This window comes from Cordyceps javanica, chromosome 2 (assembly GCF_051103115.1).
Source record: "Cordyceps javanica chromosome 2, complete sequence".
Taxonomy (NCBI): Eukaryota; Fungi; Ascomycota; class Sordariomycetes; order Hypocreales; family Cordycipitaceae; genus Cordyceps; species Cordyceps javanica.
This window is the reverse complement of record NC_139296.1, coordinates 277,445-302,100: the sequence shown is the minus strand read 5'-3', so window position 1 is coordinate 302,100 and position 24,656 is coordinate 277,445. Positions and strand designations below refer to the sequence as shown.

Below are 24,656 nucleotides of genomic sequence, written 5' to 3'. Positions count from 1 at the left end.
CAATCAACGAGAAACAGGGGATGGCTTTCTGCAAATTGCGCTCCCAGTTGCCGTCTCAGGATCGCCTGGTTTGAAGTGGGCTGAGAATCACGGTCCCCCCGCCCACACCCGCGGGCGTATTAGTTAGTAGCTCTCGGCGCGTCTAAGCAAAAGCCAAACAGTCAAATACACAGGGCAAAGAGGAGAAAAGAAAAACATGCGCACGAGGCAGAAGTGCCCCAGGCGAGTATGGAAATGATGGTATTGAAACGCATCCATTGACGCTAGGCATGTCACTGCGGTGCCCAGAGCGTGGTGTAAACTTCGCAGTCCCAACCCTGTGCTGGTCGTGGTGGCTCAGCCCTCCTCGGAGTGGCCAGACTGGCGAGAGCAGTGATGGGGTCTCCGTCCATGGGAGGCGGAATCGTGACGTGCTTGCTGCCTTGAAAGGTCGATACAAGGATCGAGTCAGGCGCCGCGTAGACGATAAAGTCGTCATCCATGAAGACGTGGTTGGCGAGGCCGGAGCGGCGCTGGTGAAAGGTGTCTATGGTGAGCGCGGGCTCGAGCCATTTCGGGCGCACAACCTCGTTGAAGGCCTCTTGAGAGTTGGAGATGCACGCGATATTGTCCGTCGCCAGGAGCAGCTCGGTAAACGTGCAGGGCTCGTGGATGACGTGCGGCCGCGGCTGCCACAGCACCACCAGATAGTCGTCCCACGCCTGGATGTTGTGCCACTCGGCCCAGTCCCAGGTCGGGCGGTGGAATTTGGGGCTGGTCAGACACTTTTCATACGTCTTGTGGACAAAGGTCTCGGTGAGCACGTTGAAGCATACCATCTTCCACTTTGATACGGCGAGCGTGCTCTTGTTCCCCTGGTAGTGGAGGCATGTCTGAACCACACCTAGCATGTACAGCCCGTGATTGTTCATTTTCTGACATCGCAAAGAAAATCGCAGTATACCGTCAGAGTAGGGTTTGCGAGGGTCGGAAGCAGGTGCAGGATTTGCGACGGTGGTCTCGTATCTACTGACTGCCTTACCTCGCTGATACTTGACTACAACAATAACGTGTATGCGATCATCTGATGCTGATGTTAGCTGCTGGCGAGGCCACTTTCTGTGTATTCATACCCAGCGGCACAGGCTTATAGACCCATGTTAAAAAGAAGACGCTGTCGTTGGTTGGATGGAAAACGGCGCCGGGTACTCTTTGCAAGCAAGGGACACATTCGCGAGGCGAAGCTGTCAGATTAGAAGTGGTCGCTTGTAAGTCTATCGTTGTTCCACCCCATGACCAGTAAAACGCGTCGCCACTGGTAGTCACTGCGACTACTGTGCTGTCATGTGCGTAGCACTTTGCAAAACGGCCTGGTAATGAGAGTCGCCTCCATTCATGACAAGTACCATTCCATATTTGGCTGATAGTGGTCAGTACAGAAACACCCGACGTGGTCAGGGTGAAGGTACCTACAGTTCACGACAGACCTGGCTGCTAGTATTCAGGTCAATGGAGCTGAACACGATCAACTTCCTCGTCACGGCTTGTAGGTCCAGCTTGCGGCCGGCGACAAGACTCGAACCGAAACTGCATCTGCTGCGGGTCAGGGTCCTTAGGTCGTTGACCACCACGTAACCATCTTCCGGCTGCCAGACGAGCAGGCCGTCAGCATAGCGCATCTGAAAGCTGTCCAGTCCGAAATCGAGACACTCTGATCGATGAAAGGCATCCTGGCGCATATCCTCATCGCACGCAGACTCATTGGTGCCGACAAACCACCTTGACGAAAAGTACGCATTCGGTCGTGGTCGCAGGTACTTGTCAATGTACAGCTTCGCGTGCTCGGCAAACAAGCTCTGGCCGGCCGAGTGCGGCAGGTCGTGCTTTTCCGTCAGGCCGGGAAAGTAGCGACAGCACAGGGATGCGGTAACAGCACCAAAGGTCCATGCTTGCTGCCAGCTGCGACACACGTTGGCGCACGTGAGCAGGTCCTCGAGCTCGAGAAACTGCGAAATGTAGATGATGATCTCACCGGGTAGGTCCTCGAGCGAGGCGAGCTTGATGCGGGACTCGTGATAGTGCAAGCGCCTCCTGAGATAGAGGAGGTCCCAGGAAGACAAGTCGCTCAGGAAGCCATCGATGACCCGCTGCCTCTCGTGCGTGTCCAGTCCTTGTAGTTCCATCAACACCCGGGGAATCGTACCAGACGGACTAATTTGCAGACTGGGGCGGTGCGAGTGAGAGGCAACCCAGACGGTTGAGAAATCCGAGGTAACCAGAGAGAGAAGCAGGAGCTGGATTTCTCGCTGCGTCTGCCCGTCCTTATCAGCGAGGATGGGCAGCCTGGGGTTGGGCAGCAGGCTGTCCTGGTGGTGGTGGTGGGGGAGGGACTGGACTGGACTGGACGCCTGGGCATTTGCGCGATATTCCGCGCACACGAAAACGAATGGCTTGATGGCTTGTATGCATACGACCCCGTGCAGCTTCCTTCGTGCAGTTTGCTGCAGCCGTGAGCGTATTGTCGCTGGCCGAGATGCAGAGGGTCGCTGGCAGTTCGGGGTATGAGTTTTTGGCTACAAGGTCGCTCGCTGTGTGGCACGTGTGGGCATGAGTGTCGTGCACATTTGGTGACCCAGTGTAATCCAACCGTCGTTCTCTGGCGGCGACCAGCAGACGAATAGAGGAGGCGCTGCGATTGCAGTGACTATTTGCAGGAAACGGAGAATTAGAGAGCATTTTCCATAATCATCATGTTTCTTCATGACAGAGTACAACAATTCCCTGTCCGGGTACATCTGCAAGCCCTCCCTCCATTGGCTGCAAGCCAGGGCGTACCAACACATGTACACGCAACCGATGATAGTAATGAATTTCAATAGTATATAAATTATCACTCGACCGAATTACCCTCCATCTGCTTCCACCATGACTTGATACCCGCAACATCACACCACATCATGTCGATGGGGTCCTCGAACCACCATTCCCGTCCGTTGTTGCTGTCACTCGCATATTTCTTCAGGCTGCCGCCGTCGAACCGATGGTTCTTGACACCCGTGAGAAGAACTGCACTGCCTATCGCAGGGTTAAACGTCTCGGGGTCAAGAAACACGGTCAAGTGCACCTGCTTGGCGGTCGACGGGTCAGTCAGCCGGGCCGTCCGCTGCTTGTACGGCGGCAGATATGAGGCTCCAACCGGCGACAGCGAAGCTATGATTGCAAGAATATTACACGTCCAGTTTTGCGCGTACGGCAATGAGGGAATCGCATGCAGCGTGGTGAGCTTCAGCGGTACTTGACGATCCACCCAGTCTCGAGGCAGCGCCACTGGGCCCTGCGCGCGCGATGGAGGAGCTGCTTTTGGCGTGCTTGCCTTTTTCGAGCTTGGAAAGAGAATCCTTTCCATATTCTCAAAAGCGTCATCCATGTCGACATCATCACCGTACCCCGACGACGGCAGCTCGGGCTTGACCCCAACCGCCTCTTCCTCATGCTCCACTTCAGGAGAGGGCGGCGAGGGTGGTGCAGCTTCATGAATCGCTTTCCCTTTCTCTTTCTCCTTCTGAGGAGATGCGATGGATTCGGGAGTCGCAGCTGCATCTCCATGTTGCTTGAGCATTGCACGATACGAGTCATTCCATCCAATGGTGGTTAGGTCATGCAACGCGAGAAAGACCATCTTCTGATTCGCCTTTTCCGCATCAGCACAATCATCAGGATCCATAGCCTCCCATTCTAGGTCGAACTGGTCCAACTTGACATAAAAGCCTGTCGAGACCTCGCCTGTTTCAACGAACCGATGACAGTCGGCGCTGAGCAGCGCTTGCACGCAAAATTCGCCATCGCCTAAGAGCAGTCGGACGGCCTGCCAGCGGCCTGTCTTTGACATCGGAATGAACTCGATACCCTCCACGAGGAATATTGTCCCGGGAACGCAGTAACGCGTCCTCAGGAGATCACGAATCACCGGCACGAGCGTGAACGGATCTTGGTCTGGTACGGTTGTGATGGCGTTGGGATCGACGCTCGTGGGCGCGATTTCCACCATAGCGGAAGAGCAGATCTATCGCATCTGTGAAACTTGATCTGTTCCCATTTTCAGTCTTTCGTTACTGCGCATCGCGTCTGCAGACACAAACTCTGTGACGCGCAGTTTGGATGGTCTCACGATGTATGCACATAGCGGAAGTGAATCGCTTAATCGGGGTGTCATCTTTTACATGGTGACGCATAGCCGTTGAAGATCCCGCATTGTACATGGGTCAAAACGTTTTTTAAAATGGACAGCAATTATCGAAAGGAATTAGAGATCGCAATTGATGCATTGCAGAAAGCATCGAGTCTGAGTCAGACTGTCGTTTCCGCGCAAGACAAGGCTGGGATTGAAAAAGACGACTTTAGTCCTGTCACTGTCGCCGACTTTGCCGTTCAAGGTCTGCTCGCCGCAACTTTTAAAGGAGCATTCCCGGAAGATAATTTTGTCGGAGAGGAAAATGCATCACATCTCAGGACCAATGAGGCGCTCCTCAATCGCGTTTGGGAGCTGCTGAGCACAGTCCCCCGCCACGGGCTCACAAAGGTGCCAGAGTCGAGAGAGCAGCTGTGTGAGCTGGTTGATCTATGCGGATCTGGAGTGCCGGAACCCAGAAGAACATGGGTGTTTGACCCGATAGATGGCACCAGGACCTACATGATGGGACAAGTATACGCAATCAACATTGCACTGCTAGTCGACGGACAACAGATGGTCAGCGCTGTCGGCTGCCCCAACACATCGATGGATGCCAGGGCGCCGCTGAATAATCCGGACATTGACCCATCGAATGGCGGCTGCATTGCATATGCCGTCAAGGACCACGGAGCATATGTGCGACCAATGCACGGCGATTTGCACGAGGTCACACCGCGGAGGCTCAGCCAACAACCATCGGTGAGCAATGTCGAGGACCTGCACTTTGTCACGAGCCACGACATGGCCGACTCGGCCCTTCCCGGCATCCACGAAAAGCTCACGGAGCGCATGGGGATCGACTTCCCAGGTTGCGACCTGCTACCGTGGGTTCTGCGCTGGACCGTGCTCGCCATGGGGCTCGGCAGCACGACGGTGCAGGTCTACAAGTCGAGACAGAGGCTCGCCAAGATATGGGACCACGCGGGTGCCATGCTGCTCTATGAAGAGACGGGCGGCAAGATCACGGACATTGACGGCAAGCGGCTGGACTGGCTGGCGGGCCGCAAGTTTGTGCGCAACTTTGGCTTCGTCGCGGCGCCGCCGAGCATCCACGGCGCCGTCCTGGAGCAGGTGCACCAGACGTTGCGGGAGAATGGTCACGCGGACATGCTGGATGTATAAAGGACGGCCCGAGGATCAATCCAGACGGGGCTAATGTGACCCGAGACGTCCTTGAGGATGTCAGCGCGTGGTATCCAATAAGTGGAAGAGCCACCACTCGCTACTCTTTCCAACCATCGCGTTCGCCTTGGAAAGGCTCTTGCCGAGAGATGGCAGGCTGTTGACCACGCCAAGCTCTGCAGGAGCTAATTCATGAGGCACGCGTCAGCATGACAGGCGCGCCAATGGGCGACGGGTCGAAACATTGGAGGCCACTCTCAGAACCTGTAATAACAATGAGCTAGGTACAGAATGCAATTTAAGCTCGTTTATATGCGATTCTAGCTTTGTGAGAAGCGACAAATAGTACTTGCAATGTGGCTCGGTGTCTGCGAAGCCTAAAGTTGTGGTGCCATATAGCCTGCCTCACCCAGACAGGCAGCTCACTGCATATGCATGCACGGCGGACGGCGCGCGCGGTGGCCGAGCACCCATAGCCATGGGCAGCCGCAATTGCCCGAACGAGGGTATTTAGAGCAAGGAAGCACGAGAGCAGTTGCTCCTTGGAGAAGAATGCTTCATGCAATGGTACCCCAAACCCCTGTCTATCCCGCTCCGGTGGCATAGCATGGGCCACGGGTGACAAAGATTGCGCCTGAGAGAAATACAATGCCGCTGTCTGCATAAAACAGCCGCATCAACGACAGATCGAACTGAACGTGTATGCTTTGCTGTTCGAGCCAACTTGACCCGGCAGCGCTATATGAATGTATCCCCCCCCCGGCGTTCGAGACATGGCCCTCGTGCTGAGCCGGGAGGAGCCGCCCGCGGTGATGCGAAACAAGACTGACTGGAAATGCGGGGGTCGATCCAGCAATAAACGGAACCCGTAACGTTGAGGCGGCGGCGTTGTTACATTTGCAATTTTACTCTGTGCCTCTGTGGCGCAATCTTGTGTAAGCCATGTTGTCTTGTGCATACGCATATGTGACTATACAACACTTAAAGGGATCGAGATGATCGGCCTGACAGTCCAAAAGACTGGCTATGCGACGGCCGTCATTGCAATTACAATAGATCAATTATGTAGAGATGTAGCCATTTCGTCAAGAGAACCGGGATCCCCAATTGGCTTTGTCGGCGAGAGTTCATCTTGACCTAAATCGCATCCACTTTGAGACTCTACGCAAAGGGGACGTTTGAGCAAAACTCGACTCTTCCAGGTAATCAATACTCTGCATCCATTGTGAGGGTAGCATCCAATTTTGCGCGTTGCAAGGATCTGTTAGTCACATCAGCACTTTACGAATCGGTTAGTCCGGCACCAGCAGGCAGCACTGAGCCGCTTCACTTCAAGTGGGCGGCTAAGTGGCTTTGTCCTTCAACAAGCGACCTTGTTTGTTCTCCAGAAAAGAATCTCTCCGAGTAATCATCTTTCAGGGGGCAAGCAGTTTCCACAGCCACACCGCATACGCATCGAGTCGTCAGACTGTCTCCATGTGAGCGCAATTTTCCGGCACTGCGAAGAAGAGAGATTCTTTGACTACCTCGCAGCATGCGGGCGTTGAAGCTGAAGCAGCCTGCCTCTGATCGTTTGAGACTGCACTGCCAGTCTTGGTGTAAGCCATACGGGAATAAATGGTTAGGTTGCCATTCGCCATCCCTATTTCTATAAAAAGACGTCTTGTGAGTGCTTATTTCCACAGTGTGGCTTGTTTGCTTGCTGGCCAGTGTCAACTACAAACTTGTTGACACAGCGAAGCGCGACGACGCCAAACTTGCAGAGCATGTATGCATGTCATGGCCTCGCCTACAACTGCCATGAACGCGAGGGAATTGTTTTTGCTTAATTTTTACAGCAGTAGTGATTTTCTTGGCGTTACGACACCTGTAGGGTGAATGGGAGAAATACCTCCCGGTAGAAACAAAGGCATCTTTGTCACCGCCTCGGGCTCCCGACGGGTCGTTATCCTAGTCTCGCGCGGTGTGTCACTTTTGGCACTACTCATGAAAGACGTTAACCGCGCTGCCTTACACGGCAGCGTGCCCAATTCTGGTCATGGCCAGTTATAGACACGCCGGCAGTACACGTGGGGGGGGATCGATATGGCAGCGATGGCCCTGGTGAGCGACACAGGGTTGCGGCGGTCGATCACGTCTTCTCTCCGAATCAAGAGAGGATAAAGAGATGCTTGCGGGCGCAACTGCCCAGGGTCGCATCGGTCCATAAATGGGGGGGGGGGGGGGGGTTAGCGGCCATGCTTTTGAGGGCATCGTGCCCACAGGTCTGCTCTCTTCCACAGGATGGGACGGCGCGCACGCGCATCGAACAGCAGATATACTTTTGAGGATGCAGGTCTGATCAGTGCCTCGTGGCGTCTTGCCGAGCACTGAATGGACCGGGAAAGGGGGGGGGAGGGGGGTCGCACCCGAAGAAGGACAATGCCACCCACACCAGTAATCGCTCGGTCTACTAACATGGATTGGGTGGTTTAGTTAGTTAGCTCGAACTGTTTGCCTGGCCTTGGGCTAATAAGGCAGGCCCTCATGAGGTCTGAACCAGGCGCCCCCCCCAAAAGTAACCCCCCCTCCTCTTCATGCAGCGGAGATTTGCGAGGATTTCCTTCTCAGACCCGACCTAACTACCAGTAGACTAAGGTGGTTAATAATGGGTTTCCACCATTAGTTATCGGCCGCAAACCTCTTTGTCTGCCCCGGAGACCTTGCTCCACTGGGGCTCATGCACCACGACGATGGTCCCAAGGCTCTCATTTGGCCGAGCATGGCCAACCAACCCTGCCAGGATAAATGGGAAGAGAGATTCTTGCTTGCTTGCTTGCTTTGTTCTTGTTCGTTTTTCTATTGGATCCGCTTTTTTTTACTTCCTTGTCGATTCTTCTGGGCGAGCATACTGATATGTCGGGTGACATGCACGAGGGTTGTCGACAACACCACGCATGGGTCCCCTGTATAAGTGTATAAGACCCCCCATCCTCCAAGGAAATTACCTGGGCCTCGTCTCATCTCTTTGCTGTCTCGCGCATTTCGTCTCACTTTGGGAACTGATTACGAGAGAAGAGGCCATTGATCTAATCACGATAGCTGTCTGAAGCTTGGGAACAAGAGACCTATACTCGCCTTGTGTAAGCGCTCACTTCAACCCCCCCCCCCCCAGCTCTCTCATCGCACGCACCGCAACTAACCCTTGTTCCAAAGTAGCCGCGTCTCACCAAAAAAGAAAAAAAAAAAAAGAAAATCATGGTCAACTTTTTCAGAGCGGCTGCCGCCGGTGTTCTGGCCCTTGCCGCCGCCGTGCAGGCTGCCGCCGTGGGCAATCAGCTCGCCGCTGGCTACCCGGGCTCGATCCAGGTGCAGTCGACGAGCCCGCTCACGATCCGGTACTCGACGTCGCAGCCCGACGACAGGAACTGGATCGGCATCTACGCGGCCGTGGACGGGGGCGGGCCCGACGACCAGCAGCTGGGGGCCAAGCCCTCGCTGAAATGGGTCTACGCCGGGGGCCTCTCGGGCACCGCGACGATACCCACCGACGGCCTGCCCGGCGGCGACTACAAGGCCTACTTCCTCGCCCGCGACGGCTACCTGTGGCAGGGCGCGCCGGTGCAGTTCTCGCTCGGCAAAACCTTCCCGGGCGCGCTCAGCGTCAGCGGCGGGTACCCGATCCGCGTGCAGTACAGCACGTCGCAGCCGGGCGCGACCAACTGGGTCGGCGTCTACTTCGCGGCCGGCGGCGGCCCGGACACGGGCGCCGTCAACCAGAGCGCGGTGCGCTGGGCGTACGCCGGCGAGGCGCAGGGCTCCGTCGAGATCCCCGCCGACGGCCTCGGCGACGGCGTGTACAAGGCCTTTTTGCTCGCCGACAACGGCTACACGTCGCTGGCCTCGCCCCAGATCTTCACCCAGGGCAACGCCGTCTTCAAGGGCGCCCTCGCCGTCGACTACGCCGCCGCCGACACCTTCTCCTTCCGCTACACCACCCAGCGCCCGGCGGCCAAGAACTGGATCGGCATCTGGCGCTACGGCGAGGGGCCCGACAGCCAGGAGAGGGCCGGCGCGTACCTGGCCTGGGAGTACGCCGCCGATGGGCTCGGCGCGAAGACGGTGGACGGGAGCAAGCTGCCTTCCGGGCAGTACCAGGCGTTTTTCCTCGCCAACGATGGGTACAAATGGCTTGCCAGCCCCATTACCATTCGTAAATAAAGGATCGGTAGCCGCTGTCGGTCGGCGGAGGGGGCGGCTTCGATCTCATTTCGCTTCTTTTCCATGCTTTCTTTTCACACTATATAACACTGAGCGGGACCCCCCCTTAGGACCACCGCGGCCAACTGATTGAAGCGTTTTTTTTTCTTGCGAGAGCAGATCAGGTCTTGCCACAAAAATGATCCATATGGAAGGCCCGCAAAGATGCGTGCAACGAGGAACGCCACTTCCCCAATGGCACGGGCTATATCATTCAACATTCGAATAGCTCACGCCGCTTTGTATATAGGGGAGCAAGTACATATAACACGATATATATATATATGAATATTGAGGTTCCCGACTGAAGTTGCAGTAATGATCCTCACGCTTCAAATTTAGGGCAGACTTGGTAGGACTGATGAAGTGTGCAGCTGCGTCCCTTCAATAGTGCTATATTATACACACTATTGACATCACCAACAGTGCATCCTACACACGGCCAGTCAGTAACATTTATTTTTGGTCTCAATTTGGCAAATACACAAACCATGCATGGCCAGGGTGGCAGTTGATAGTGTAACGGCAGCCCGTCGATCTTGATGAGACGTTGAACTGTATCAAAATAGACCAGGCATGACCGTTTACTCTAGCTCGGCTGTCTAGGCCGCATTCGTAAAACAGCGTTACATGATTGCGGCTCGAAGTTTGTACATTTTCGAAATTGGGAGTTATATTAAATGGCGTAGATCATTAAGTAACATTAGACAACCGCGACCAACACTTGTTTCTGCAGAACAAGTTCTCGTTCACTGAATTTCCAAATCATGCTGGTCTTAGACAAAAACACGCTTAACCTCAGTCTTGACGCAGCTGGGGTTCTGGGGCTTGCCATTTCCAACAACCCAGTTGAGAGTCTGGTAGGTGTATCCGGTGTAGTAGGTGGTGCACGCATACCACTGCTTGAGGGCCTTGAAGTCGCCTGCCTTGGGCGGGTTGACGGTGTCGTCGACGTAGCTGAAGATGGCCAGCTCATTGTCCTCGTCACCAAAGGCAACAAAGGTGGCGGTGTAGGAGGGCTCAAACAGAGGGTGGGCGACGTTGGTGGAAGGCTCGTAAAAGAACTGCATGGCCTCGGACTCGGACTGGCCCTCTACATGACCCCGAGGGGGCGGTTAGTTCAGTTTTGCATTATATCGGGGTTCAGTTTGGGTTATCGCAACTCTGACTTACGGAGAGGGAGGTTCCAGACAAGCTTTCCCGAAGGGCCATAACCCTTGACAGGGCTGGTGCTGCCCTCGGTGGTGTTGAGGTAGTAGCTGGTGTAAGCGTTGTCGGAGGTGCCGCCGATGCAAAGGCCCTCGATGGCGGCGCCAGAGTGGCAGGCGGAGATGCTCTTGCCGTTGAGAGTACCGTCTTCGGAGTCGAGGACGAGCTTGAAGGGCTTGGACTGGATGTCATCAGCAGCAGCGAGACCGCTGAGGAGGACAGAGGTGGCGAGGGTGGTGAACTTCATTTTGAAGGTTGAAGGAGCTTTGGGTTGGAACTGGGGAAGTGGAATTGCTGTTTTCGTCGAGAGAGCGAGAGAGGATGAGATGGTGGATGAGCAGCAAAGAAAGGACAATGAGAATATGGATTCAGGATACGTTTATATATGTAGTTTTCTTTTACAAGTGTAGTAAGTAGTGGAATCAAGGATAGGACGGCAACGATGATGCGAGCATAAAATGGTCAGCTGCTTGGCACTTCGCATTTGCAGTCCCGATTTGACAGGCCGGGGCTAACGACAAGCGAACGAACTCCGCTTCTCACAGGCCTTTTCTGAGGAATCGTGACAGGCACAAGGGAGGAGGGTTAGCTAGCAAGGGCCTGCGGCGACAAGGTTCGGACTGGTGCGTGTTCGGCGCCGACAAATGGCCGCGACAGCAAAGCGGGAGAGCAGTGAGCCGACTTGCAGGCAGGGAAGACAGAGCACACCAGCAGGGCTGAATCAAATCGAGGCGCCGCCAGAAGACGAAGAAGCTCTCCCATCACTGATCAGCACTCTTCTTCCCAGGTTGCTAGGCCGATAATCGCCAAGCGTCAGCCAGATCCCCCACAGCGGGCTGGTGAGGGCTAAGGGGGAAACGAGGCAAGGGTAGAGCGCAGGGCCCCGTGGCTGTGGGCAAATACGAGGCCGCTGGGTGGCGCGATGGGTGCTGATGCTACGGTATGACGTTTTGCGGCCCCGCATGGCGGACGGTGAAATGCCGGCGATGGTGTTGAGGGTGATGATGATGATGATGGTTGTGATGATATGATGTTGATGGCTGATGACTGATGGAGGAGTTTGGGAAAGACTCATCACTAAAGGGGGCAAGAAGGGCACCTCTGCAGCCGTTCTTTAGGCGTCTCTGCTCAGTACCTAGATGCCCGAAACAGTGCATATTAGCTAATGGTCTGATAGCGCTACAATCAACTATAACCCGATACCACTGTAGCACCCTGTAGCGCCTGTATCCCGCTAGAATGCGCCGTAGCAGCCTCGACAGCTTCAACTCCTACCATGACGGTTCATATGCCCCTGTACACCAAATGCAACATGAAAAACATGTCAAAATCACAATTAAAAACCCCATTTGAACCAAAGTGACCCCCCTCCTCGCATCCCAGCAACCCAGCTAATGCAGCCTGCATCTTCCGCGCGCCGCGGTTGGTGGATGAAATCTACCCAAACCCTTGCTAGCCTTACCAGCCAGCACCTCCACAGCTTGTCGAGCCTTTTCCAGGCATTTTATCGTATTGTATTTTATTGTATTTATTCCTTTATTTTGCTGATTTCCACTTTCTTTCTCCTCCTCCTCCTCCTCCTCCCCATGCAACCATCGCCACCCCCAATGAGGCTTACGATGCCCGTCCGCCACCGGTCCCCATGCAATCCCGCATCCCGACGCCTTGCTAAATCCGTTTTCCCAAGTCATTAGCGTCTTCTGTCGAATACGAGAATTTTTGCTCTATTCCCCGTTTGCCTGCTGCACAATGGGGCCCTCCTTTGTTGTCCGTTGTGATGCCAAACGAACACAGCACCTTCGGAACTGCACATGGTCCATCGCTCCGTGCTGCAGCTGTCTCGCCCGGCAATCCCGTTCTTATGCGTCTTGGCAGCTCCTCTACTGTAGCCGTGCATCTTACATCGCTTCGCACTTGGCTTCCAGATATCGCAGGTGCTTCCGCTGGTCATATAGTCACTTGACTGACATCCTACGTCAACGTTGAATCAAAACCGCCAATCAACCTCTATTGACGCTCCCAATTGACTGAATAAGACAATCAAACATATAGGTGCCGAGCGCGACTTGAAAACCCACCCACCGTACTCGCTTTGTCCCCTTTGACTGGGGACCTACTCCTCCGGACTGTCACCAACGGCCCTACGGAGGACCCTCTCGTTCACTGACATCATCATTACTTATTTCCGAAGACCCCCATTCTGCCATCAAGCCTCAGCCCTTCGAACTAACCAAGCGCCGTAACTGTGGGTTACCCTTAGTTGCAGTGTGGTGCTCCTCATCACTCGAGCTTAGCAACCCTGACCATTCATACGTCTGCTTCGTTTACGAGACACAGCGGCCGGCAATGGCTTGCAGATTTTTAGGTAAACTTGGGGATTACTCTCGTATATAAAATTATTGCCCCTACAACCATGAATATGGAGCCTCTGTCGCTGAGAACCGAATGAAATAACTGGTACCGCACAGCTACGGGTAAGCCAGCAGGATTCTCAAGGGCAATACCGATCTCCAATTGCCACTGAAGTTAGTAATAAGAACCTTCGACAGGTAACTCATCTATACGCACTTTTGGGCCGTGCCCGGCTCTTAGTTCGGAATCTGACCTTTAAACAAGCTCGTCACGCCATTCTGCTCAAACCAGTGGATGTAAGCCGGACAACAACGAAAATTTGACGTACTATAGTTGAAAAGCGTGTATGATTCCGATGGCTTCATGTCATACTGTCGTACTGTCATTACGTGAGCAGTTGGCTCCTTGTCCAAAGATTGTGCTCCGACTAGGCGATATGGAAAGGCTCGTCGCACAGGCTGGACAAGAAACCAGCCAAAAAATGATCAGAAAATGTGTAGTCCATCTTTGTCCGTAGGTAAAAAATGGGTTCAGGGTGTGAAGAGAGTCAGATATGCCATGTAATTCCTGCGTATCCCCTCTAGCTCTCTCGCGTCTGCATGTTAGGAAAAGTACATGCTGAATAAATGGGTATAGGATAGACAAATGCCCATATTAAAGTGATTTTAACCAGTCTCTTGTATCTTTGACTTTTTTCGCTGTGAATTGTCACATAAAAGGCACCCTGGCATGGCCTGCCACCAACATGGTACTGAGTTTCTAACCTCGAAAACTCCCGAACACGCCTTGTGAGGACCTTTTGAAAATATTGGCTCTCTAAATGCACACATTGGAAACGGTAGGAAAAGACTCTCGAGTAGTAAATATCCGCCACGAACCATGCATAAGACAGAGTTGGTATCGGGAGGCAGGCCGGAGAAGTCTCGAGATTAGTGTGAGCCAAACAACCGGTTTCTCGACACCTTACAGGAATGAGAAAGTCTAATGAGACATTAAATGAGTTTTTGGAATGGCCCATCGACTAAAGTACGATGGAGGATCCCCGTGAACTGCGCTGTCTTACGCTCGCCAAGTATGTGCTCAATCATTTCATATACAGGACTACCACTCTGGGCTCCCAGTTTTGTGAGCAGTTGAGAGCTCTGGAGAACGAATGAGGAGATTTTAGGTACAATATCACTCTCTGAGCTGTCAGTACCTGATATTCTATGGGACTCAATCTGCAAGCTGTAATTTCGACGTGAACGCTCAGTGTTTTAGTGTATACTGCATGGTTCACACTACCAGTCGCGACCAGTCAATTCCCCAGCGCACCCTATATACCTTTCGGCCTAGTCATGTAGCAGCCTGGTCTAGTAGATGCCCATCATGATTGGTGATGCGAATACTGACCGGACCTCATGGCCGCATTCGCAGCGTATGCTTCTTCCAAAAATCGTAAAGATCAATTAAAAAGAATGATCGCACATAAAATCACACATTGCCCCGGCGTGTTGCTCATTCCCCGGATACCGGCCGACTTGGGAAGATCGGCCCGCTCACGATTGATTTTTCACGCCGTGATGGAGACCCTCCACTGAGTCACGCCGGCACATCCTTTCCGGGGCTGTCCTTTTGGGGGTCGTCTCTTTTAAGCTTAAATCCCGTCACACGCCAATTGCATTGTATTGCCGAAAGAATCCCGATACGTACCTGTTTGCATCATCAAAAAGCGAGTTCAAAAGCCACCGGAACATTATGGATTCGACCTACGACGTCCTTGTCACCGGCGCCGCCGGCCATCTCGGCACGGCGCTCATGCTCGCCCTGCCCGGGCTCGGCTTCAAGCCCTTTGGCATCGACATCCTGGCGTCGCCGACGACAAGCGCGGTCGGCAACATCAGCGACCGCGCCTTCATCAGGGGGCTGCTGCAGGGCAGCGGCGTCAAGCACGTCATCCACGCGGCGACGCTCCACAAGCCGCACGTCGGCAGCCACACCAAGGCGCAGTTTGTCGAGACCAACATCACCGGCACGCTGGTGCTCCTCGAGGAGACGGCGCGGCTCGGCGCGCAGGTCGAGAGCTTCGTCTTCCTGAGCACGACGAGCGCGTTTGGCACCGCGCTCAGCCCGGCGCCGGGCCGCCCCGCGGCGTGGATCGACGAGTCGGTGGTGCCGCAGCCCAAGAACATCTACGGCGTCACAAAGGTCGCCGCCGAGGACATGTGCCTCCTGGTGCACCGGCAGGCGGGCCTGCCCGTGCTCGTGCTGCGCACCAGCCGCTTCTTCCCCGAGGCCGACGACGACGAGGACCGCCGCGCCGCCCTCGGCGACGCCAACCTCAAGGTGCTGGAGCTGTCGTACCGCCGCGTCGACCTCGAGGACGTCGTCGCCGCCTGCGCCCGCGCCATGGAGCGCGCGCGGCGCCTCGGCTGGGGCCGCTACATCATCAGCGCGCCGCCGCCGTTCCCGCGCGACGACGCCACCCTCGCCGCGCTGGACCGCGACCCGGCGGCCCTGCTGCGCGGCGTCGCGCCGGGCGTCGAGGCCGTCTTCCGCGCCCGCGGCTGGGGCTACCTGGGCCGCATCGACCGCGTCTACGACTCGTCCAAGGCCGTGCGCGAGCTGGGATGGAAGCCCAAGTACACCTTTGCCCACACGGTGGCCATGGTGGGCGAGGGTGGAGAGTGGCGGAGCGAGCTCACGGTCAAGGTGGGCAAGAAGGGTTATCACGCGGAGAGTACAGGTGTCTACACACAGCGATGATGGTGGGAATAATTGGTCAAGGATTAAAATACCTTGGAGTTTTACGACGCGCGGATGCGTTCAAGTACATATATCGTACTTTCGGTGCTAAATAGAGGCCCATCGACCAAATGATAAGAGTTCAGTCTCGGTTTACGGCGGCAACCGAATCACTCCATTGATAGCATCCAGAGGAAGAGTGACACACTAGGAGAAAATGAAACACAAATCGCGAATTCCAGATTGACTTTTTCGCTGTGAATGAGGATATACTCAATAGTAGAACACCAAAGGCAAAATACAGTTATAAAGTGTACGATGAGAGCGAAAGCTCAGCGGTGCTCATCTAGCCAGCTATACAGCTACCCGTTCATAGAAAGAGCTTCCGGGTAGATGGATACTCCTCCAAAGAAAAAGGAAAGCTTAAAGATGCTTGAACAGCGTTGACGCGACGACAAGTAAAGCTATTCCTTCCACTACGGCAAGCTAGACATGGAGGAAAAGTACTGAGTGCATCTGTTATACGGGGTGTAGTGTCAGCCCGTATTAATCTAGTCAAATGCTTTATTAAAGAGGTTCCAATCATGTTCAGCAGTGAAGTGTCCGGAGTCAATCCGGCGAGGGAAAACCCCTGGAGCATCGCTTCCAATCTGACCACCTAAGCCAAAGTCGATAAATATGATCCGCCCAGCTTCGTCCTCCATAATGTTATCCCCCCTTATGTCGCCGTGACAGAAGCCTGCAGAATGAAGTCTTCGGAGTGCTTGTTGGATATCAGACCTTCGTGATATTAAAGACGAGCGGCACATCCCGGATAGACGTTTCATTCGAAAACCGCAGATCTCGCCGTTGTCCAAGATAGGTTGTTGATCGATTTGGACGACGGGCAAGTCAAAGGGTGCCATGCTGGTAAGTAGAGCGAATTCACGCTGGAGCATCTGGATGAATCGTTGACTTGAGTGTGCTAACTTTAAAATGGGGAAAGGAACGTTCTCCTGGATACGGATAGATGCACAGGAGCCGTAACTGAACGCCATCGATTGTGTCCAGAGTTCTCTAATGCTAGCAGTCTGACTGATAGGGTTGACGCCGGCATCTGTAAATGTCGGGAATCCACTAAGGTCGGGACATCGAAGCCCGCGTTGCCACGTGATAGAAAACGGCTTCCGTTTGTAATCTACGATAATCTGGACGTGGTCAGGGACTTCAGCTCTCTGGGGTGGCGTTATTGGTTGGGCGACTGCCTGAACTGGTTGTTCCCCCTTTGAGGACAGGAAGCACAGGATTAGACGGGATGCCGTATGAAAGCGCAAAGAATGCCAGAGCCATACTATCCAACCTTGCGTCTTACAAGAGCATCCTAAGGCAAATTAGCGCGGTCAATGTAGGTTTATTGGTTAATTCACCATTTCTCGCCTGATGTAAGCCATGTATAGAACGGCAAGGGGTGTGCCCTATCAGCCTCCAGATCCAAGGAGGCAACGTAGAGTTGACTAGTTCAAGTGCCGTACTCAATAAGGTAACAACCATGTCAAAAATTCTCCGAGCTGTTCCAGATCGGACAAGGCGACTGAAGATACTATACATACTAAGTGGATGGTGTGTACCTGATCGTATTGGGAATCTAAGGTGTTTCTTTATGAGAAGATGCGATCGGTCGGGGAGGAGTAGCTGTGGCTAGGAACGGATGAAGCCGAAGTAGCAGCAACGAGTTGGTGAAGATTACTTCGAAAGGTGTGCCACAACCTACTATAGAGGGTGCTAGCCTGCAACTAGCCAGCTTCGGAGAAGTATAGTGAATATGTCGCTGATAAGTTGCGCACCAACGGATATGGTGTCAGCATAGCGGTTGTCGAAGCGGAAAAAATATGTCGCCACCCGTCATTTGTGGCCGGAGATACCTCGGAAGTGTTAGTCTCCTTAAATAGGTGCCTTGCGCGGTCGGTCGTAGGGAGTCAACAAAAGTAACGGTCCTGTTTAAACTTTTGCATTGCTGTGAAGAAAACTTCGGATGCCTATACGTTGGCCAGCGGCTTCAATAGGGAAACCCACCACATGACAACCGTGTTATCTCGAAAGGGGTACACTCATCTCTCCTAGCCGAGCTTTGTCACCTGGAGGACCGTTAAATAGCCATCTATGGTTTATTTCGCTATTACGTACCGCAACGATGATCCAGCCCATGCCTCGGATGTGAACTGGTAAAGAAGAATCGGCGCACGAGCTTTCTTACTAGACATTCCGAGTAGGACCGAAGCCATCAATAATCATTCTCAGGGGTTTTGACTGGCCACTCTTGACCAAAAGGTTCTGGCCGGTAGTAATACGAGATGCACTTCTCATCTGTATAGAACGTTTTCAATTGTAGCTATTGGCAAGGGTTTATCAACCAGACGGATATCAGACTTAAGAAGCATTACACAATACACGCCTCTAATGCATAAGATTGGACGTGCTAAGAAGACCATCTACGACAAGAAAGGCGCCGGGCTGCATTAACCTGTAACTGGAAGTCTCTCCTGTTCGACCTAACCGCGGAAGTGTGTGTAGGTGCTGATAGCTCCTTTACTGAACAGGGTACTTTCTGGCGAAAAGTTTTTCTCCATGGCCGGAGCATCAGTGGCCTCGCTGATACGAGACTACTGACCGGATATAGCAGGTCGCCTGTGTAAACGGGCAGCCCTCCGCATATACGGGCTACTAGAATGTCATTACACATCTACGCAAAACCTCTCCCTACCAGGTTGGCAGGTTGTCGGGGAGCCCCCTGGCTAGTCCGCGTGATTCGCCCTATCGGCTATTAACGGTGGGTTCGACCGACGGTATTTCAGCGCCCTAGCCCACAAGCTTATTAGTCGCGCCAATAATATCGTACTTAGGGACGGTAGTGCCCTGTTGACGGTTGACGGGTCGGGATTGACTGCAGCGAGGTGCCGGGCTCAGGCCATCCCGTTACGTCATTGGCATGGCGGTCGAGCGCCACCGAGCGCATCCAGGAACGGAGGCTCGGTGTACATCAAGCCCGGAGCAACCGGAGGCTAAGCTCCATCGACCATTGAAATCAGCTGTTGTATGCTTCGAAAAGGCGGGGCCCATCAGTAGGGCTATACGCATCTGGCACCTATAGACCTCAAGATGATCGTAGGGCTCAAAGACGGGTGTAGGGCTCAAGTTGTCAAGGTCAAATCGTAGCAATACGAGGGTGGGTTTACAAGACCCGCCTCATTTGGATGAACACGAGAAGGCATGATAGAATACAGGGGAAAGAAGGTTTGGACTGGTCGATCAGCCTCAGAGTCCCATAGTTGCCGGTGGCAATTGTGGGGAGACCCGACAGCGGCTCCCCTGTCTAGACAGCCAAGATTCCCTAAATAGTTGAATAGCTCCGAATAACTCCAATATTCAGGTGCAAGCAACATCTCACGCGCATTCCGTGAATAGAATAGCGTTGGGTTCCAGCCACGGCGCTAATGAAACGCATAGCAGTCCATCGTATCGTCGACGTCGAGCGTCGATAATCGCCCTTCCATAGAGAGCTCAGGAACAGGGCTTGGAATCTCTGTTATTGCATGCCTCTCAGGATGTATATATATTCTGCACCCCGAGTTGTGTTCAATATTGATTGGCCCATCTCCTTTCCGCCATCTCAGCCGCTTCTGTCTTTAATCCTCCCAGTTTCTTTCTCCCCGTCATCCACTGCTACCTGTTCTTTATTCAGCCAGGTGAATTGCACACTTGAAGCAAAATGAGAACCAGCACCCTTTTCACTCTCGCTACCTCCATCGCCGCTGTCGCAGCCGCTGACTGCGCGGCTCCTGGTGACTACGACGCCAAGGGCCGTTACTCTTGCAACCCGGCGCACCAGTATCCCAATGGGCAGCAGTGCAAGGACGTTGATGGCTGCCCGCTCCTGACCGACGCCAACGGCCAGGCCATCATCAAGAGCCCAACCGGCAGCGCGACTACCTCCAGTGGCCCGGCACCTACTGGTGCTTGCGCTGCTCCCGGCGACTATGATGCCAAGGGTCGCTACTCGTGCAACCCGGCCCATCAGTACCCCAACGGCCAGCAGTGCAAGGACATTGACGGATGCCCTCTGCTGACTGACGCCAGTGGCCAGCCTATTGTCAAGAGCCAGACCACCACCTCCAACGCACCGGCGCCTACCGGCGCGTGCGCCGCTCCCGGCGACTACGACGCCAAGGGTCGCTACTCGTGCAACCCGGCGCACCAATACCCCAACGGGCAGAGCTGCAAGACCATCGACGGCTGCCCCCTTCTGGCTGACGCCAACGGTAATGCCATCATCAAGGGTCAGACCGGCAGCAGCACCACCTGCGATGGACCGGCACCGACCGGCGCCTGTGCCGCCCCGGGCGAGCGTGACGGCAAGGGCCGCTACTCTTGCAATCCCGCACACCAGTACCCCAACGGTCAGAGCTGCGTCCAGATTGATGGTTGCTACGTTCTCTGCGAGGGAAACAACACGCCCGTCACCACCACCGGCACTGGCAGCCCGCAGCCTACTGGTACCGGCAGCTGCGCCGCCCCGGGCGAGCGTGATGGCAAGGGCCGCTACTCTTGCAATCCCGCCCACCAGTACCCCAACGGCCAGAGCTGCGCTCAGATTGAGGGTTGCTACGTTCTCTGCGAGGGTAACAACACGCCCGTCACCACCACCGGCACTGGCAGCCCGCAGCCTACTGGCGCCGGCAGCTGCGCCGCCCCGGGTGATTACGACGCCCAGGGCCGCTACTCTTGCAACCCGGCTCACCAGTACCCCAACGGTCAGAGCTGCAAGACTATTGACGGCTGCCCTCTGCTAGTCGACGCCAGCGGAAACCCCATCATCAAGAACGGTGGTGGCCCCACGACCGGCTCCCCCGTCCCCATCGTCACTGGTGCCGCTGCCAAGGTTCAGGGTGGTATCATGGCTGCTGTTGTCGCTGTGGCTGCTCTCCTGTAGAGTATTTGGTGAGAAACGTCTCTGGTTGGTTGACTTTTAGGTCGATTTACCACCATATAGTCCTTCTGTATTGATTATTGTAACTTGCTGCAATACATGTATCAAACTAATAAATTTTCTCTTTCTCTTCTCAGTTTTCAGTATTATCCCCTGCCGTGACGTTTCTTAACACTGCCTGATTTTACTTTTGGGGTGAAGTACCTTGACACCAGAAAAAGCCCAATTCATACATGGAAAGGCAGTTGAATCGGTACTCAGTATTATGCACATCAAGTATACCGTGTCGTATAGCTCCATCGGGCTTCCTATTACGTCAGTTCCAGAGCTCTATATGAATAGAAATACAGAAATTCACGTGAATCACATTGGCTCCTAACATTCTCTAGGAGGCCAGCTGTCCGGACTATGCGGATGTTCAAGAGCCCCATTCCATGGATGCGCTATTGAAATACAACAATGGCAGCATGCAGCTGGCAGCCAAGCAGCTAAGGTCTCGTATAAAGAGCGGGTCTGTCTTGCGGCTGAAAGTTGGAAACAAGATTCGACTGATGCACATTCGCGGAGCAACATCACCGTAAAATATAACCCGCTGGACAACATATCGGCAATTCAGCACTGATTTACACAGAAGAGATGAGTAGACGAAGAGCCTTTACGGAGAGAGCAAAGATAGCATCGGAACATCAGTGTTCACGATCATGAGCGTCACAGCGTATCGCAAAGCGCAACATTCACACCCCCTGGAACTTGGCTGGCTATGCCGTGGTACGATCTGCATCAAGCTGACCCCAACCTCCTTTTCTTAGTGTCTCTAGAAAATTCCACCTCGACTAATTTCCCCTTTTCAGTAGAATGAGGCTTTCCAACCGCACACTGGCATCCAGCCATATCAAGCTAGCCGAACGATTCAAACGACACAGGCCGCGGCCAACATGGAGCATGGTGATCAGAATGATGCTACAATCTCTACGGAGTAGTAGCCGTGAGTCTTGCATTCTTAATATATTAGCGTGGGTATAACAGAATCCTTCCCCACAGCGTCAAGCGCAAGAGAGCTGAAGCTCTCCTGTTCGTATCACACAGGCTGCTAGCATCGTAGCGTACGAGCGCGGCATTTGATGACGGAAATCACTTGATCGAAAGACCTGTTACCGGTCAAGTCTCGCACGGACCAACTTCTTGCCATCATGATGTTGAACACCACTCAATCGGTGGTGCCTGGAGCAAGCCTTCGATCCACCGATAGTGGAATACTGCAGGGCCAGACTCTTGTATTGAATTATGCGCGCCGATACGTGCGTAGCTAATGATGGGAGCCCACAATAAGGCGGATTATTGAGGGATGTAGCATACTCGGCTGTTCAAATAGTACAGACCGAATACTCTGGCCCGTGCTTATCCCACTCGGCCGTTGCCCATCCTACGCAGATGACCCATCACCCACGATTTTCAACGCATATCTGGAGGGATTAATAATAACTCGTAAGGTCATATCAAATCTGATAATTTGGTACCATTCCCGCAATCGCAGGTCAATATTTTCGGCCGCGGTTGAACACTTGGGCTTACGTAGTTTTCGGGAGAGCTGACACACCACGCTTAGTTGTGGTCACACTGTGGTCACAACTGTGGTGGTCCATTCAGTTGAACGCATACTGTGAAATACTTGAAGAACGCGAGGTCTTACAAACAGCAAACGGGCCTCATTCCCAGAATCTCGATGAACCTTGTGAAAGGCCTCCGGAACCATAAGTTCTGACGGAAGAGACTCTTAGACAGGAGAGCAGGTTCTTAAAATTTTCAGTGACAAGCGATTTAGGCGCATCAATGAGATGATAAATGGGTGTTGAATTGAAGAACTTGCGGGATTTATTAAAGGCAACCAAGCCCTCTCGTCACCGCAGCAAATGCTTCACAACCGGGGAAATTAGTCATAGTAGTCGGGTAGGAATTGATTTTATTCTCATCTCGAAGCTTGAACATGGACGAAAGATGTGGAGTACCCATGTATAGGGGGTATACTAGGCCATATGCTCAATTTCAAATGTGGCCCGGTTCTTGATATGTTGGACGCGAGGCATTCGTGTGAGCGTCGACAGGTCCAAGGCGCACACTAGATTAAAGTGGCGTTTTCAGAGGCTTTTGGTATTGTACTGGATCAACACAAGGAATAAGTAGGACCAAGACTTGGAAAATGATTTGTAGGGCTCTCTAGAACGGCGGTCTGGCCCCCCTGTATTACATCAACAATGGCACACAGTGTATATTGAGTTTTGCATCACGTAGCAACCAAGCGACGAATGGCCGAGTCGTCAGACCTGTCAACATTTGCACACATCTCCAAATGCCGTCTCGAATGGCAATGGTGTTAGCTGAAAGAACTTTCGCGAGGATCTATGGACGGTTAATAGGCGAGGTTAGCCAGTTGGGCAACGAGAAGAAGAGATCGGCCGGAGACTTCGGGAAAAGGATCAATAGGTACTACGTATGTCAAATCTTACTCCTAGTAGTATAATAATAGTATATTTGCATTAATATTTCTCATATATGTACCACTTATCACTCTGCTGGCCGTGTATATTTCATGAAGAATGCCTGAATTAGTGCGCTTGCCTCGAGATGAGTGGGCGTATCCAACGCTGCGAGCTGTGAAAAGTTGGGCCAGGGAGAGGGCCAGTCGTGCTCTCCAATTTAGTCAGAATCGAGTCAAAGATGGGATGATGGGGGGAACAAAAGCTCACTCTGATCATCGGTTTTGTAATGTTGCAGAACCCCTTCTTGGCCCTTGCACGTCCAGCTGAGGTGGTGCACGTCGCCGTCGTAGAGGTCCTCCTGCTTGTAAGGCGTTTCGCATTGATTGCGGCTGGCCCATCTACTCAGCCTAATTTGTGGGCGCGCAATTGTTAAAAAAAAAATTGGGAATCTTTGGTTCTGCCCCAGACGGGGTCACATCACATACCAGTTCGGAATGGACGGCTCGACGCCGCCCTCACCTTGGCCACCGTCGTACCGCACCGACTCATCTGCGCCACCGTGAAATTCCAGCATGGGAGTCGGCACCCGCGCAGGCGCGCAGTCTCGGTAATTGTCGTCATTGTTCGTGTAAAAGGACCCCGAGGCCGGGGCGAAAGCAGCAAACTCGCCGCCGACCGTGGCGTTGCAGGCAATCGTGTCGACGAAGCCGCCGCCGCTCGACAGGCCCGTCGCGTAGATGCGGGCGCTGTCCACGCAAAAGTGGCCGCGCACGTCGGCCAGCAGGTCCCGCACGAACTGCAGGTCCTCGTCGACGGTCGCCGCCGAGTAGCTGGCGCCGGCCCACGCGCCGCCCAGGCCGTTGGGGTAGACGACGATCTTGTCGCCCGTGTACCGGGCCCGGTCGAGCCCCGTGTCCGCCTCGAAGAAGAAGCCGACGCTGCCGGATCCGTGGAAGCCCACAATGACCGGGTACCGGTGGTTCTTGTCGTAGCCCTCGGGGACGTGCGCCAGGTAGCCGCGATCCTTGCCGCCCGACTTGAGGGTGCGGATCTTGGGGAACGCGTTGAAGAGGCGAGTCTTGCCACAGCCGGAGGTGTCGCCGCCGGTGTACTGCGCCTGCGCAGCAGCCGTGCTCGCCGTCGCAGCCAAGCCCGCGATGGCCAGAAGTGCCGAGAACCGCATTGCGACCGATTGCTGCTGAGGATAGATCTTAAAATCCGCACCCCCTATGAGTATGCAGGTTCTCTAACTATGTCTGGGCAGTCTTGAGAATGGGAAAAAAGTCTACTCCTCGATACGACTGATGAAGAAGGGCGTCGAGCTAGTCGCATGACCCCTGATGTCTCTCGGAGCTGCGTG

At 53.9% G+C, this 24,656-nt stretch overlaps 8 protein-coding genes across 8 annotated transcripts; 4 read left to right on the top strand and 4 right to left on the bottom strand.

Annotated features, from left to right (window-relative positions):
* Window positions 1–272: 272 nt before the first annotated feature.
* On the bottom strand, window positions 273–911 carry V2A60_002615 (uncharacterized protein; the record flags this gene model as incomplete). The annotated part of the gene is made up of 1 exon (XM_083253964.1): window positions 273–911. The coding sequence occupies one exon, from the start codon at window positions 909–911 to the stop codon at window positions 273–275; it is 639 nt and encodes a 212-aa protein (XP_083110090.1).
* Window positions 912–1,448: 537 nt separating this feature from the next.
* V2A60_002614 (uncharacterized protein) lies at window positions 1,449–4,027 on the bottom strand (the record flags this gene model as incomplete). The annotated part of the gene is made up of 2 exons (XM_083253963.1): window positions 1,449–2,322; window positions 2,874–4,027. The coding sequence occupies 2 exons, from the start codon at window positions 4,025–4,027 to the stop codon at window positions 1,449–1,451; spliced, it is 2,028 nt and encodes a 675-aa protein (XP_083110089.1).
* Window positions 4,028–4,258: 231 nt separating this feature from the next.
* V2A60_002613 (uncharacterized protein) lies at window positions 4,259–5,332 on the top strand (the record flags this gene model as incomplete). Its single annotated transcript, XM_083253962.1, has 1 exon — window positions 4,259–5,332. The coding sequence occupies one exon, from the start codon at window positions 4,259–4,261 to the stop codon at window positions 5,330–5,332; it is 1,074 nt and encodes a 357-aa protein (XP_083110088.1).
* Window positions 5,333–8,569: 3,237 nt separating this feature from the next.
* On the top strand, window positions 8,570–9,532 carry V2A60_002612 (uncharacterized protein; the record flags this gene model as incomplete). Its single annotated transcript, XM_083253961.1, has 1 exon — window positions 8,570–9,532. One exon carries the CDS (start codon window positions 8,570–8,572, stop codon window positions 9,530–9,532), a length of 963 nt encoding a protein of 320 aa, XP_083110087.1.
* Window positions 9,533–10,347: 815 nt separating this feature from the next.
* Window positions 10,348–11,027, bottom strand: V2A60_002611 (uncharacterized protein; the record flags this gene model as incomplete). The annotated part of the gene is made up of 2 exons (XM_083253960.1): window positions 10,348–10,664; window positions 10,745–11,027. The coding sequence occupies 2 exons, from the start codon at window positions 11,025–11,027 to the stop codon at window positions 10,348–10,350; spliced, it is 600 nt and encodes a 199-aa protein (XP_083110086.1).
* A 3,842-nt stretch (window positions 11,028–14,869) lies between these two features.
* V2A60_002610 (NAD-dependent epimerase/dehydratase family protein) lies at window positions 14,870–15,877 on the top strand (the record flags this gene model as incomplete). The annotated part of the gene is made up of 1 exon (XM_083253959.1): window positions 14,870–15,877. One exon carries the CDS (start codon window positions 14,870–14,872, stop codon window positions 15,875–15,877), a length of 1,008 nt encoding a protein of 335 aa, XP_083110085.1.
* Window positions 15,878–19,601: 3,724 nt separating this feature from the next.
* On the top strand, window positions 19,602–20,822 carry V2A60_002609 (uncharacterized protein; the record flags this gene model as incomplete). Its single annotated transcript, XM_083253958.1, has 1 exon — window positions 19,602–20,822. The coding sequence occupies one exon, from the start codon at window positions 19,602–19,604 to the stop codon at window positions 20,820–20,822; it is 1,221 nt and encodes a 406-aa protein (XP_083110084.1).
* Window positions 20,823–23,381: 2,559 nt separating this feature from the next.
* V2A60_002608 (CE1 family esterase) lies at window positions 23,382–24,479 on the bottom strand (the record flags this gene model as incomplete). The annotated part of the gene is made up of 3 exons (XM_083253957.1): window positions 23,382–23,506; window positions 23,564–23,703; window positions 23,782–24,479. 3 exons carry the CDS (start codon window positions 24,477–24,479, stop codon window positions 23,382–23,384), a joined length of 963 nt encoding a protein of 320 aa, XP_083110083.1.
* Window positions 24,480–24,656: the final 177 nt, after the last annotated feature.